Source organism: Microcaecilia unicolor, chromosome 12, assembly GCF_901765095.1.
Source record: "Microcaecilia unicolor chromosome 12, aMicUni1.1, whole genome shotgun sequence".
NCBI classification, from domain to species: Eukaryota; Metazoa; Chordata; class Amphibia; order Gymnophiona; family Siphonopidae; genus Microcaecilia; species Microcaecilia unicolor.
In genome coordinates this window covers 3,167,041-3,181,468 of record NC_044042.1, presented here as the reverse complement: position 1 = coordinate 3,181,468, position 14,428 = coordinate 3,167,041, and the positions used below count along the sequence as shown (strand labels likewise).

The following is a 14,428-nucleotide window of genomic DNA, read 5'->3' as shown; positions in this document are numbered from 1 at the left end:
ACACCATCCTCATCCACAAAACTAAACCCCTCCACCACACCATCCCCATCCACAAAACCAGACCCCTCCACCACACCATCTCCCATCAACAAAATTGTATCCCTCTACCACACCATCCTCATCCACAAAACCAGACCCCTCCACCACACCATCCTCATCCACAAAACCAGACCTCTCCACCACACCATCTCCCATCAACAAAATTGTACCCCTCCATCACTCCATCCCCATCCACAAAATCAGACTCTTCCACTACCACACCATCCCCATCCACAAAACCAGACCTCTCCACCACACTGTCCCCAATCCACAAAACCAGACCCTTCCACCACATCAACCCTATCAACAAGCCACAGATCTGCTACACCCCACTTCCATCCACAAAACCAGACCCTTCCACCACATCAACCCCATCAACAAGCCACAGATCTGCTACACCCCACTTCCATCCACAAAACCAGTCCCTTCCACCACTCCATCAACAAGCCACAGATCTGCTACACCCCACTTCCATCCACAAAACCAGTCCCTTCCACCACTCCATCCTCATCCACAAAACCAGAGCCCTCCACCACACCATCCTCATCCACAAAACCAGACCTCTCCACCACACCATCTCCCATCAACAAAATTGTACCCCTCCACCACACCATCCTCATCCACAAAACCAGACCTCTCCACCACACCATCTCCCATCAACAAAATTGTACCCCTCCACCACACCATCCTCATCCACAAAACCAGACCTCTCCACCACACCATCTCCCATCAACAAAATTGTACCCCTCCATCACTCCATTCCCATCCACAAAATCAGACTCTTCCACTACCACACCGTCCCCATCCACAAAACCAGACCCTTCCACCACATCAACCCCATCAACAAGCCACAGATCTGCTACACCCCACTTCCATCCACAAAACCAGTCCCTTCCACCACTCCATCTCCATCAACAAGCCACAGGTCTGCTACACACCACTTCCATCCACAAACTACACACCTGCTACATACTTGCGCCACAAGCATCCTCACCCGGTTTGCAGGGAATTGGCTGAATGGGAAGTCCGATCTGAGGGTCAGAGGGCACAGGAAGTGGCTGATGGCTGGGAGGAAATGCAGGGATCATCACATATGGCATGTTTACCTGCTGGAGAAAGAGAAGAAGAGGAGGGATACTTAAGGCGTCTTTCAGTATCAGAAATGCAGTAACTTCAGCCTGCATTTCAGCAATGTGACCAGCCTTCCTTCCTGGCCCCAGGGTATCTGCACAAATAACTTATACACCACAATGCACACGGACTGTATTTTCTCTCAGCTAGTCCATCCCTCCTCCCTGTGTTCAGAATGCTGTTCCCACACACTTTTCCCTCTGCCCCCTTCTCTTTCTGCCTGAAGCATAGCTACTCTCCGTTTTCCCCTGCCTCCTCCTCAGTGCATGCTCACACCTCTCTTCCCCTCCTTCATGCATTCACATAGGAATCCCTTCTCCCACCTCACCTGGATCTGCTGTTGCAGGAGATTGATCTTGTGCTGCTGCTGAATCAGCTGCTGCTGCTGTTTGGCGATCTGTAATGATTACAGCACAGAGCATAAGAACATAAGTGTTGCCATTCTGGTACAGACCGAAGGTCCATCAAGCCCCGCATCCTGTTTCCAACAGTGGCCAGGTTACAAGTACCTGGCAAGATCCCAATACAGTACAATATATTTTATGCTGCTTATCCTAGAAATAAGCAGTGGATTTTCCCCAAGTCCATTTTAATAATGGCTTATGGACTTTTCTTTTAGGAAGCTATCCACACCTTTTTAAAACCCTGCTAAGCTAACTGCTTTTACTTCATTCTCTGGCATCGAATTCCAGAGTTTAATTACATGTTGAGTGAAGAAATATTTTCTCGGATTCATTTTAAATTTACTACTTTATAGCTTCATTGCATGCCTCCTAGTCCTAATATTTTTGGAAACAGTAATCAAGCGATTAACGTCTACCTGTTCCACTCCACTCATTATTTTATAGACCTCTATCATATCTCCCCTCAGCCGCCTTTTCTCCAAGCTGAAGAGCCCTAGACGCTTTAGCCTTTCCTCATAGGGAAGTCATCCCATCCCCTTTATCATTTTGTCACCTTCTCTGTACCTTTCTAATTCCAATATATCTTTTTTAAGATGCGGCGACCAGAATTGAACACAATATTCGAGGTGCGGTCGCACCATGGAGAGATACAAAGGCATTATAATATCCTCATTTTTGTTTTCCATTCCTTTCCTAATAATACCTAACATTCTATTTGCTTTCTTAGCCGCAGCAGCACACTGAGCAGAAGGTTTCAATGTATCATCAACGACAACACCTAGATCCCTTACTTGGTCCATCACTCCTAACGTGTAACCTTGCATGACATAGCTATAATCCGGGTTCCTCTTTCCCACATGCATCACTTGCACTTGCTCACATTAAACGCCATCTGCCATTTAGACGTCCAGTCTCGTAAGGTCCCCTTGTAATTTTTCACAATCCTCCTGCGATTTAACGACTTTGAATAACTTTGTGTCATCAGCAAATTTAATTACCTCACTAGTTACTCCCATCTCTAGGTCATTTATAAATATGTTAAAAAGCAGCGGTCCCAGCACAGACCCCTGGGGAACCCCACTTACTACCTTTCTCCATTGAGAATACTGACCATTTAAGCCTACTCTCTGTTTTCTATCTTTTAACCAGTTTTTAATCCACAATAGAACACTACCTCCTATCCCATGACTCTTCAATTTCCTCTGGAGTCTTTCATGAGGTACTTTGTCAAACGCCTTCTGAAAATCCAGGTACACAATATCAACCGACAAAGTAGCGTTCCCTTAAAAAGGGGCATCCGCAAGGTGTGGGAGAGTCAGGAAAACTGCAGTCACTCTCTTCACCACTAACACACCGAATTCTCTAAGCCCCGGACCGACCTCTATGTAGTCAGTTCTCTGTCACCGTCCCTAGTTATGGCCTGTATTTGGGTGACTGAGACGAATGGTGGACCCTTCAGAATGATTCCCTAAAGTATGTTACTATAAGGCCTTAGAAAACAAGCAAATAGCTGGCACACAGTAGGAGAGCTGCAAAAGAATGAAGGAGCAGAACCGCTGACTTATCACCTCAGGACAGCTGGGTCAGTGAGCTGTAAGACGTACTCACACAGATAAATGCACGGCTGCACGTGACAATACAAGATGTGCCGTGCTGGGTCAGACCAAAGGTGCATTCAGCCCTAGAGCACGCCAGGAAGATCTCAAAGAGCAGGTCCATTCCTTGCAGCTCGTTCCAGAAATAAGCGACATCTTTCTTCAGACTACCTAGCTAACAACTGACATTTTTAGCCCAGTATGTAGCGCTTTAATAACTAAAACAAAGTTACACATTATTTGAAAATAAAACTGAGAATATCATTATCCCTCTGCATTGGTCCCTGGTGCATCCACACCTTACAGTACTGTGCACAGTTCTGGTCGCTCCTGTTTCAAAAAGGTTCAGAAAAGGGCAACCAACTCTTCTCTAATGATGAGAGGCAAAATGATTTTATAAACTTCTATATCGCAGGCTTGTCCAGCCTATGGCCCATGAGCCAAAGCCCGGCCTACCAAGTGATTCTTCCTGACCCACAGAAGCTCGGCGATTGTCAGAATCTTCCCCACCGCAACTCAGCTCTTTCGAAAGTTTGAGCCGTGTGGTGACAGAAGTTCAGGTTGGTCTCACGGTTTCAGGTCTCGCAAGACTTGAAACCGTGAGGCCAACCTGTACTTCTGGAACCGCACGACTGAACCTGCAGGGAGCTCAGTTGCAACAGGGAAGCAGGAATCCTGCTGTTTCTTCTTTTGCTGAAGCCAGGTGAGGGGACAAACTGGGTGAAGACTGTGGGGGGTATATGGCAGAGAGAGGGAGAGAGGGTGAAGGCTGTGGGGGGGGGGGGGTACAAGAGAGAGAGAGTGAAGGCTGCGTGGGGTATATGGCAGAAAGAGAGAGGGAGACTGGGAGAAGGCTGGGGGGTACATGAGGGAGACAGGGTGAAGGCTGTGGGGGGTATATGGGAGAAGCAGATACAGACTGGGTAAAGGCTGGAGGGTACAGGGGAGTGAGAGAGACAGGGTGAAGGCTATGGGGGAGGGTATATATGAGAGAGAGAGACTGGGTGAAGACGGGGGGGGGGTACAAGAGAGAGAGAGTGAAGGCTGCGTGGGGTATATGGCAGAGAGAGAGGGAGACTGGGAGAAGGCTGGGGGTACATGAGGGAGACAGGGTGAAGGCTGTGGGGGGTATATGGGAGAAGCAGATACAGACTGGGTAAAGGCTGGAGGGTACAGGGGAGTGAGAGAGACAGGGTGAAGGCTATGGGGGGAGGGTATATATGAGAGAGAGAGAGACTGGGTGAAGACGGGGGGGGGGTACAAGAGAGAGAGAGTGAAGGCTGCGTGGGGTATATGGCAGAGAGAGAGAGGGAGACTGGGAGAAGGCTGGGGGTACATGAGGGAGACAGGGTGAAGGCTGTGGGGGGTATATGGGAGAAGCAGATACAGACTGGGTAAAGGCTGGAGGGTACAGGGGAGTGAGAGAGACAGGGTGAAGGCTATGGGGGGAGGGTATATATGAGAGAGAGAGACTGGGTGAAGACGGGGGGGGGGTACAAGAGAGAGAGAGTGAAGGCTGCGTGGGGTATATGGCAGAGAGAGAGAGGGAGACTGGGAGAAGGCTGTGGGGGGTATATGGGAGAAGCAGATACAGACTGGGTAAAGGCTGGAGGGTACATGGGAGTGAGAGAGACAGGGTGAAGGCAATGGGGCATATATGGAGGGGGAGAGAGAGAGAGGGAATGACTAGGTGAATGCTGGGGGGGTACATGAAAAAGAGGCAGGATGAAGGCTGGGGGAGGGGTACATAGGAGAGAGTGTGCGCATGTGTCTTGCCTCTCAGTAAAATATGGCCCCTGATTTTAAAAAAAAGGTTGGACATCCCTGTTCTATCATATCCCTCTCAAGTGTCTTTTCTCCAAGCTGAAGAGCCCTGGCCTGTTTCACTTCTCTTCACAAGGGAGGTTTTCCAGCCCCTTTTTCATTCTTGACACCCTTCTCTGAACCTTTTTTAGTTCCACTGTATCTTCTAGGATTAAGCCAGGCAGAACATCAAATTTAATAATCATGAAATGATAAATGTGGTGACCAGAACTACCCACAATATCCAAGGTGGATATGGGGTTGATGTTGTGATTGGGAAGTTCAGAGAATAACTTGATTTCTTAGGACCACTGAATGCATTTTTATTTTGATGTACAGTGGTGGAAATAAGTATTTGATCCCTTGCTGATTTTGTAAGTTTGCCCACTGACAAAGACATGAGCAGCCCATAATTGAAGGGTAGGTTATTGGTAACAGTGAGAGATAGCACATCACAAATTAAATCCGGAAAATCACATTGTGGAAAGTATATGAATTTATTTGCATTCTGCAGAGGGAAATAAGTATTTAATCCCTCTGGCAAACAAGACCTAATACTTGGTGGCAAAACCCTTGTTGGCAAGCACAGCGGTCAGACGTCTTCTGTAGTTGATGATGAGGTTTGCACACATGTCAGGAGGAATTTTGGTCCACTCCTCTTTGCAGATCATCTCTAAATCATTAAGAGTTCTGGGCTGTCGCTTGGCAACTCGCAGCTTCAGCTCCCTCCATAAGTTTTCAATGGGATTAAGGTCTGGTGACTGGCTAGGCCACTCCATGACCCTAATGTGCTTCTTCCTGAGCCACTCCTTTGTTGCCTTGGCTGTATGTTTTGGGTCATTGTCGTGCTGGAAGACCCAGCCACGACCCATTTTTAAGGCCCTGGCGGAGGGAAGGAGGTTGTCACTCAGAATTGTACGGTACATGGCCCCATCCATTCTCCCATTGATGCGGTGAAGTAGTCCTGTGCCCTTAGCAGAGAAACACCCCCAAAACATAACATTTCCACCTCCATGCTTGACAGTGGGGACGGTGTTCTTTGGGTCATAGGCAGCATTTCTCTTCCTCCAAACACGGCGAGTTGAGTTCATGCCAAAGAGCTCAATTTTTGTCTCATCTGACCACAGCACCTTCTCCCAATCACTCTCGGCATCATCCAGGTGTTCACTGGCAAACTTCAGACGGGCCGTCACATGTGCCTTCCGGAGCAGGGGGACCTTGCGGGCACTGCAGGATTGCAATCCGTTATGTCGTAATGTGTTACCAATGGTTTTCGTGGTGACAGTGGTCCCAGCTGCCTTGAGATCATTGACAAGTTCCCCCCTTGTAGTTGTAGGCTGATTTCTAACCTTCCTCATGATCAAGGATACCCCACGAGGTGAGATTTTGCGTGGAGCCCCAGATCTTTGTCGATTGACAGTCATTTTGTACTTCTTCCATTTTCTTACTATGGCACCAACAGTTGTCTCCTTCTCGCCCAGCGTCTTACTGATGGTTTTGTAGCCCATTCCAGCCTTGTGCAGGTGTATGATCTTGTCCCTGACATCCTTAGACAGCTCCTTGCTCTTGGCCATTTTGTAGAGGTTAGAGTCTGACTGATTCACTGAGTCTGTGGACAGGTGTCTTTCATACAGGTGACCATTGCCGACAGCTGTCTGTCATGCAGGTAACGAGTTGATTTGGAGCATCTACCTGGTCTGTAGGGGCCAGATCTCTTACTGGTTGGTGGGGGATCAAATACTTATTTCCCTCTGCAGAATGCAAATAAATTCATATACTTTCCACAATGTGATTTTCCGGATTTAATTTGTGATGTGCTATCTCTCACTGTTACCAATAACCTACCCTTCAATTATGGGCTGCTCATGTCTTTGTCAGTGGGCAAACTTACAAAATCAGCAAGGGATCAAATACTTATTTCCACCACTGTATATTATACTTACTATGTAACAGTTGTTTTGATTTGAATTAGAAAGATGGTATATAAAAGGCTTTAAGTAACTAATCGATTCGTTATTTAAACCCCACAGTCAGTGTTTTTTTTAAAATACTGGTTGTGCCTTTAAATAGTCCACATCTATTCAGTGTCACTATCGCTAGACGTGATGGCGTTATATGTACGCAGGCAACGCTGATCACTGCTACTGTACGGATAACAGAAATATTCAGCCGCCCTCTGTACAGTGAGTGTTTTAAGTTAGGACTGGGTTTCTATTTTTTGCTATTATAGCTGAAGCCACTTTCCTATACAGATGAGCAAGGAGAACTCCCTCTGCCCACACCGACTGGGGCGATCCCAGGGAATTCTCAGTGGCTCTATCCGGATAGTCATGGATAAGGGATTTACTTGCTTACCAGCTGCTATTAAACATGTGAGGACTGAGAACCGAACTCTCCACACGTATCAACCCCTTTGGAGTGGAGGAGTAGCCTAGTGGTTAGTGCAGTGGACTCTGATCCTGGGGAACTGAGTTCGATTCCCACTGCAGCTCCTTGTGACTCTTAACCCTCCATTGTCCCAGGTACAAATATGTAAACCGCTTTGAATGTAGTTGCAAAAACCACAGAAAGGCGGCATGTCAAGTCCCAGTTCCCTTTCCCTATTTGAGATTCTACATGGAATGTTAATGTTGCTATTCCATGTAGAAGCCTGCCCTTGCAGATCAGCAACGCAGCCGCGTATGTGCAGGACGTCAGACTCACAGAAACAGAAGCCTGCGCGGCCGTGTTGCTGATCTGCAAGGGCAGGCTTCTACATGGAATAGCAACATTAACATTCCATGTAGAATCTCAAATAGGGAAAGGGAAATGGGACTTGATATACCACCTTTCTGTGGTTTTTGCAACTACATTCAAAGCGGTTTATATAGATTCAGGTCCTTATTTTGTACCAGCAGCAATGGAGGGTTAAGTGACTTGCCCAGAGTCACAAAGAGCTGCAGTGGGAATCAAACCCAGTTCCCCAGGATCAGAGTCCACTGCATTAACCACTAGGCTACTCCTCCACTCATTCCACCAATAAGAGCCAACCTCATCAGTGATGTCACAATGGCTTGATTGCCCAATACAGTTCCCCAGGATCAAAGTCTACTGCACTAACCACTAGGCTACTCCTCCACTCATTCCACCAATAAGAGCCAACCTCATCAGTGATGTCACAATGGCTTGATTGCCCAATACAGTTCCCCAGGATCAAAGTCTACTGCACTAACCACTAGGCTACTCCTCCACTCATTCCACCAATAAGAGCCAACCTCATCAGTGATGTTACAATGGCTTGATTGCCCAATACAGTTCCCCAGGATCAAAGTCTACTGCACTAACCACTAGGCTACTCCTCCACTCATTCCACCAATAAGAGCCAACCTCATCAGTGATGTCACAATGGCTTGATTGCCCGATACAGTTCCCCAGGATCAAAGTCTACTGCACTAACCACTAGGCTACTCCTCCACTCATTCCACCAATAAGAGCCAACCTCATCAGTGATGTCACAATGGCTTGATTGCCCGATACAGTTCCCCAGGATCAAAGTCTACTGCACTAACCACTAGGCTACTCCTCCACTCATTCCACCAATAAGAGCCAACCTCATCAGTGATGTCACAATGGCTTGATTGCCCAATACAGTTCCCCAGGATCAAAGTCTACTGCACTAACCACTAGGCTACTGATATTGTGATGTCATAAGGGAAAGGAGGAAAGGGAAATGGGACTTGAGATACTGCCTTTCCATGGTTTTTGCAACTACATTCAAAGCGGTTTATATAGATTCAGGTCCTTATTTTGTACCAGCGGCAATGGAGGGTTAAGTGACTTGCCCAGAGTCACAAGGAGCTGCAGTGGGAATCAAACCCAGTTCCCCAGAATCAGAGTCCACTGCACTAACCACTAGGCTACTCCTCCACTCCACTCCAACTGAGAAAACTGAACATTTAGGGGTGCAGGTATCGACACGGTGCATCTCTCCTCAGTTTGCATTGAATGGGTATATACTACGTTTGAGGACATGCCCAAGTCGTTTCATTTTATGCTGAATGCTTTTCCCATGTGAGTAATTTTGGGATCCTGGTAAAAGGACCACGAGGGGAGAAAAAAAAAAGACATATCACAGGACCCCACATTCAGTGCAGAAAATGTGAAGTAAGATGCTATGCTGGACAGACAGACCAAATGCTGAGGATAAGAATCAACTTACACAGGCCACCATATTAAACAGCACAAAGCTAACCAGGGTGACACCTGCATCAATGGTCAGAATATTAAAAGGTCATTTTTAAACAATCCAGGAACATAAGACCTTTCAAATCAAAAGCCACCATCTGATCACCCATCCATTTCTCTCTTTCTCACCCCCCTCACCTACCTTTCCCCATGACACTGTCAATGCTTTTATAGTTCACTTATATATTCTGATATTTGCCATCTTTCACTCATTTCTGACCCAAATAAGAAAGTACTGCCTTCGAAATTAGTCAAAAATGTATTAAATTAGTCCATTAAAAAAGGAATCATTTTATCTATTTTTTAAAATTCTACTCATCACCTTTGAAAGACGATGAATATAGCCTACTACTCTATTTTATCCAAGATACCCAAGAAATCTTGACCACCCAACTTAGACATCCATTTGCTGACCGACATGTCCTCTGCGAAATGAGGCTGTCTAAAGAACTGGTCCCCTATCCATACAGTGGGGGAAATAAGTATTTGATCCCTTGCTGATTTTGTAAGTTTGCCCACTGACAAAGACATGAGCAGCCCATAATTGAAGGGTAGGTTATTGGTAACAGTGAGAGATAGCACATCACAAATTAAATCCGGAAAATCACATTGTGGAAAGTATATGAATTTATTTGCATTCTGCAGAGGGAAATAAGTATTTGATCCCCCACCAACCAGTAAGAGATCTGGCCCCTACAGACCAGGTAGATGCTCCAAATCAACTCGTTACCTGCATGACAGACAGCTGTCGGCAATGGTCACCTGTATGAAAGACACCTGTCCACAGACTCAGTGAATCAGTCAGACTCTAACCTCTACAAAATGGCCAAGAGCAAGGAGCTGTCTAAGGATGTCAGGGACAAGATCATACACCTGCACAAGGCTGGAATGGGCTACAAAACCATCAGTAAGACGCTGGGCGAGAAGGAGACAACTGTTGGTGCCATAGTAAGAAAATGGAAGAAGTACAAAATGACTGTCAATCGACAAAGATCTGGGGCTCCACGCAAAATCTCACCTCGTGGGGTATCCTTGATCATGAGGAAGGTTAGAAATCAGCCTACAACTACAAGGGGGGAACTTGTCAATGATCTCAAGGCAGCTGGGACCACTGTCACCACGAAAACCATTGGTAACACATTACGACATAACGGATTGCAATCCTGCAGTGCCCGCAAGGTCCCCCTGCTCCGGAAGGCACATGTGACGGCCCGTCTGAAGTTTGCCAGTGAACACCTGGATGATGCCGAGAGTGATTGGGAGAAGGTGCTGTGGTCAGATGAGACAAAAATTGAGCTCTTTGGCATGAACTCAACTCGCCGTGTTTGGAGGAAGAGAAATGCTGCCTATGACCCAAAGAACACCGTCCCCACTGTCAAGCATGGAGGTGGAAATGTTATGTTTTGGGGGTGTTTCTCTGCTAAGGGCACAGGACTACTTCACCGCATCAATGGGAGAATGGATGGGGCCATGTACCGTACAATTCTGAGTGACAACCTCCTTCCCTCCGCCAGGGCCTTAAAAATGGGTCGTGGCTGGGTCTTCCAGCACGACAATGACCCAAAACATACAGCCAAGGCAACAAAGGAGTGGCTCAGGAAGAAGCACATTAGGGTCATGGAGTGGCCTAGCCAGTCACCAGACCTTAATCCCATTGAAAACTTATGGAGGGAGCTGAAGCTGCGAGTTGCCAAGCGACAGCCCAGAACTCTTAATGATTTAGAGATGATCTGCAAAGAGGAGTGGACCAAAATTCCTCCTGACATGTGTGCAAACCTCATCATCAACTACAGAAGACGTCTGACCGCTGTGCTTGCCAACAAGGGTTTTGCCACCAAGTATTAGGTCTTGTTTGCCAGAGGGATTAAATACTTATTTCCCTCTGCAGAATGCAAATAAATTCATATACTTTCCACAATGTGATTTTCCGGATTTAATTTGTGATGTGCTATCTCTCACTGTTACCAATAACCTACCCTTCAATTATGGGCTGCTCATGTCTTTGTCAGTGGGCAAACTTACAAAATCAGCAAGGGATCAAATACTTATTTCCCCCACTGTATATTTATTCCCAACTTTGAAAATTTCTAATAAATTAGTAAGACACAGCTTCCCTTTTCTAAATGCATGCTGGCTCTTTCTCATTAAATCATGTTTATCTATATAACCAGTTATTTTGTTCTTAACCAGAGCTTTCACCATAGTTGCTCGGACCACCCTTCGAGGTTTTTTGAAAATAGGAATTGCATTGATTACCCTCCTGTCCTAAGGTACAGTGAAAGATTTTAATAACAGGTTATTGACTACCAGTAGGAATTCCTTTAAAATTCTGAGGTGAACCATCAGGTTCAGGTTATTTGCTACTTTTTTAGTTCTGTGAGCATGCTCTGAGTCATCACCTATGAAAAAAAGTAGTTTTCTACCCAGCATCCACCATCATAAAAACCTAAACAATTTAGTTTTTCAGCTATGGCCTTTTAATTCTCCAGTACACCTTTTACCTGCCAGTCATCTAAAGGTCCTACTGATTCCCTCATGGATTTCTTGTTCTTAATGTACTTGAAAGAGATTATAACTTTTAAAGAATCCTGGAGCCCTGCCCCCTAATATTCAAAACATTTAACAGGCCAGGAATGGCACCTGGCTGGTTAAATGGCACTTAACTGGCTATCTGGTGATATCCAGTGGGGAACAACCGGTTAGCCCCCATTGAATATTCCCGGTTAGCACTTAGGAGATAACCGGCTATATCACATGATACAGTCAGCTATCCCTGAATATTCAACTCTATCCGGCTTTTGTAAATGGCCACATCTGGCCACTTAAACAACTGGCACATCTTTAGCTGGTTTAAAGTTAACCGGCTATATTTGAATATCAACTCAGCCAGTTAACTTTAAACCGGCTAAAAATAAATCGAATATTCAAGGCCAGGCAACGGAAATGGCCCAAGATTAAAACCCTTTAGTGTCCAATGTTCCCATCAATCTGTTCCCATATGGCTTATTACGGGAACATTGGACACTAAAGGGTTAAATATCCGTTGACTGTGGGAGTTAGCCAGGCTCCCTCCTGTGGTCCGAATATAGGCCCCCTTATCTACAGGGCCTGAAGTCCATGTCAGCACATGCTACTAAGATACTAGTCTACAACGTTTTAGGACCATAGCTGGACAAGCTCCTGTGACATAGGTTCATAGGGGGTTCACAGGGCCTCAGGACTACAGATGGACCAGCTCCTGTGCTATCAGGTGGCCAAGCCTCTCAGGTACCTGCTCTTGCTGCTGTCTGGCCAGCTCCATCTGCTGCTGCTGCTTCTCAAAGAGCATGGCGGCCATATTCTTCTGCTCAGAGTGTGCGGTCAGCAGCTGGTCCCGCAGGTTGGACAGCTGGTTAATCATAACCAGCAGCTGTAGCTCTTTCTCTGCCAGGCTTTCCTGTGTCCCTGGGCACACAAGGAGGGTCAGTTAGTGAGTGTCCAACACAGGCTACAGAAATGTTCAGTCTATGCACATTAATGCAACGTTCCCTCAGGTGTTTTACCAGTTTTCAGGAAAACGTACCTACAGAAATATGCACCCGCTTCACGTCAACATTCAGCCAACAGAATTAGTGTTTCTTTAAATGCTCACCACTGCCAGTCAATGAGACCCGAATATTCAGTGCCAGGTCATATCCGGGCACAGACACTGAACATCTGAGTCATCTGGAAGTTATACAGGTTGAACAGATGGTCAGTGCCACATCCTCATGGCTAAGCATGCAATGCTAGGCCTGCCTTTTGTGAGGTTCCCTCAATGAGCACTGGCATAATTTCCAGCTCCTTCCCAACTGCACAGCTGACCGCCTTGGCAGTAACCGGCAAGATCCCACAGTGGTCACATCAGATTTTCAGTGCAGCTAAGTGGCACTGAAAATCCGGGGGTGCCTGCTTGACGTGGGTTAAGGAGGGAGGAGCCTCTTCTATCCACTTAAACCACGCGGAAAATTGACCCATAACCTCTGCACATTCTTTGTCTCCTGAGCTCCTCCATGGAGTAAAATTAACTGCATTGCTGATCCCTGAAATGGGCAGTTTTCAAACAGCCAAATGCCCCCCCTTAAATCTGAAATTCAGCATCCAACTTCAATGAATAACAGAAAAGTGAGAATACAGAATTCGTACGAGCAAGCAGCTGCGGTCATTGCTGGAGACGCTTACCTTTCACATCCTTGCTGTCACTGCAGCCACTTCCCATAAGCCTCTCCTTCCAGTCACTTGAAAGCAGCTTCTCCAGGGTCGGCAGGACTATCGGGATCGGAAGAAAGGAAAGCAAAGGCTGTAACTATGAGTATCCACATCATATCCTGGCAGGAATCTCACTTCACCAGCAAAGTGTCACATCTCTCAGTGGTGGGCGGGACACACACTTATTTTACCTTCTTTCAGGTTTCTATTGAGCTCCAGGTTTTCTTGACGGACAGGTTCAAAGGTCAGTCCTTGGCAATCTGGGACAGCAACACCGGAAGGGGAACCAGTTGCCTGTAACACAGCAACAGGAACGTAATTACAGAGAGAAAGGTCAGCAGACTAGGCTGACAATATCCGAGGGCAGGCACAGAGAAGCAGAGAGCGCTGACAATGTCTGAGGGTGGGCACAGAGAAGCAGAGAGCGCTGACAATGTCTGAGGGTGGGCACAGAGAAGCAGAGAGCGCTGACAATGTCTGAGGGTGGGCACAGAGAGTGCTGATAATACCTGAGGGTGGGCACAGAGAAGCAGAGAGCGCTGAGAATATCTGATGGTGGGCACAAAGAAGCAGAGGGCTCCACCGATATCCAAGGGTGGGCACAGAGCAACAGCTCTAACAAGCGGGTACAAAGCACTACAGCACTCTGACGATATCTGAGGGAGGGTACAGAGCAGTAGAGCACTCCAATATTTAGGGCTGCGCATAGTAGAGACCGAACTAGGCCCTGCTGTGCCTTCTAGAGGCTGTTAATGCTGTAGCAGAAAGTTCAAGTTTAAAACTATGGAGAAAAGGGTTTTACACTATGGAAACTGGAGTTTTTTTTTTAAATTCAAACTGTATCAATAAACCTACAATTCCTCTTTTATCCCCATTCTTCAAATCACCAAAGCAGAGAGCAAAACAGTGTTCACTTACCCAGAGAAATGTCCTCTTCTCTCAGAGCTTCTCACAAGGAAAGTTTCCTGGGACCTTTCCTCTTATTCTTAAAGGATGGCTTCAAAC

The 14,428-nt window shown here is 46.5% G+C and overlaps 1 protein-coding gene across 2 annotated transcripts in view; it reads right to left on the bottom strand.

The window, feature by feature from the left end:
- SOX13 (SRY-box transcription factor 13) overlaps window positions 1-14,428 on the bottom strand; it is a 73,060-nt gene that overhangs the window by 20,563 nt on the left and 38,069 nt on the right. The window contains exons 3-7 of one of the 2 annotated variants that reach the window (XM_030221882.1): window positions 13,615-13,717; window positions 13,397-13,483; window positions 12,468-12,640; window positions 1,499-1,567; window positions 1,034-1,148 (exon numbers count right to left, since the gene is read on the bottom strand). In XM_030221882.1, the coding sequence (XP_030077742.1) occupies window positions 1,034-1,148; window positions 1,499-1,567; window positions 12,468-12,640; window positions 13,397-13,483; window positions 13,615-13,717 (547 nt within the window). The remainder of the gene's footprint in view (window positions 1-1,033; window positions 1,149-1,498; window positions 1,568-12,467; window positions 12,641-13,396; window positions 13,484-13,614; window positions 13,718-14,428) is intronic. The other variant, XM_030221883.1, reaches the window with a different exon arrangement.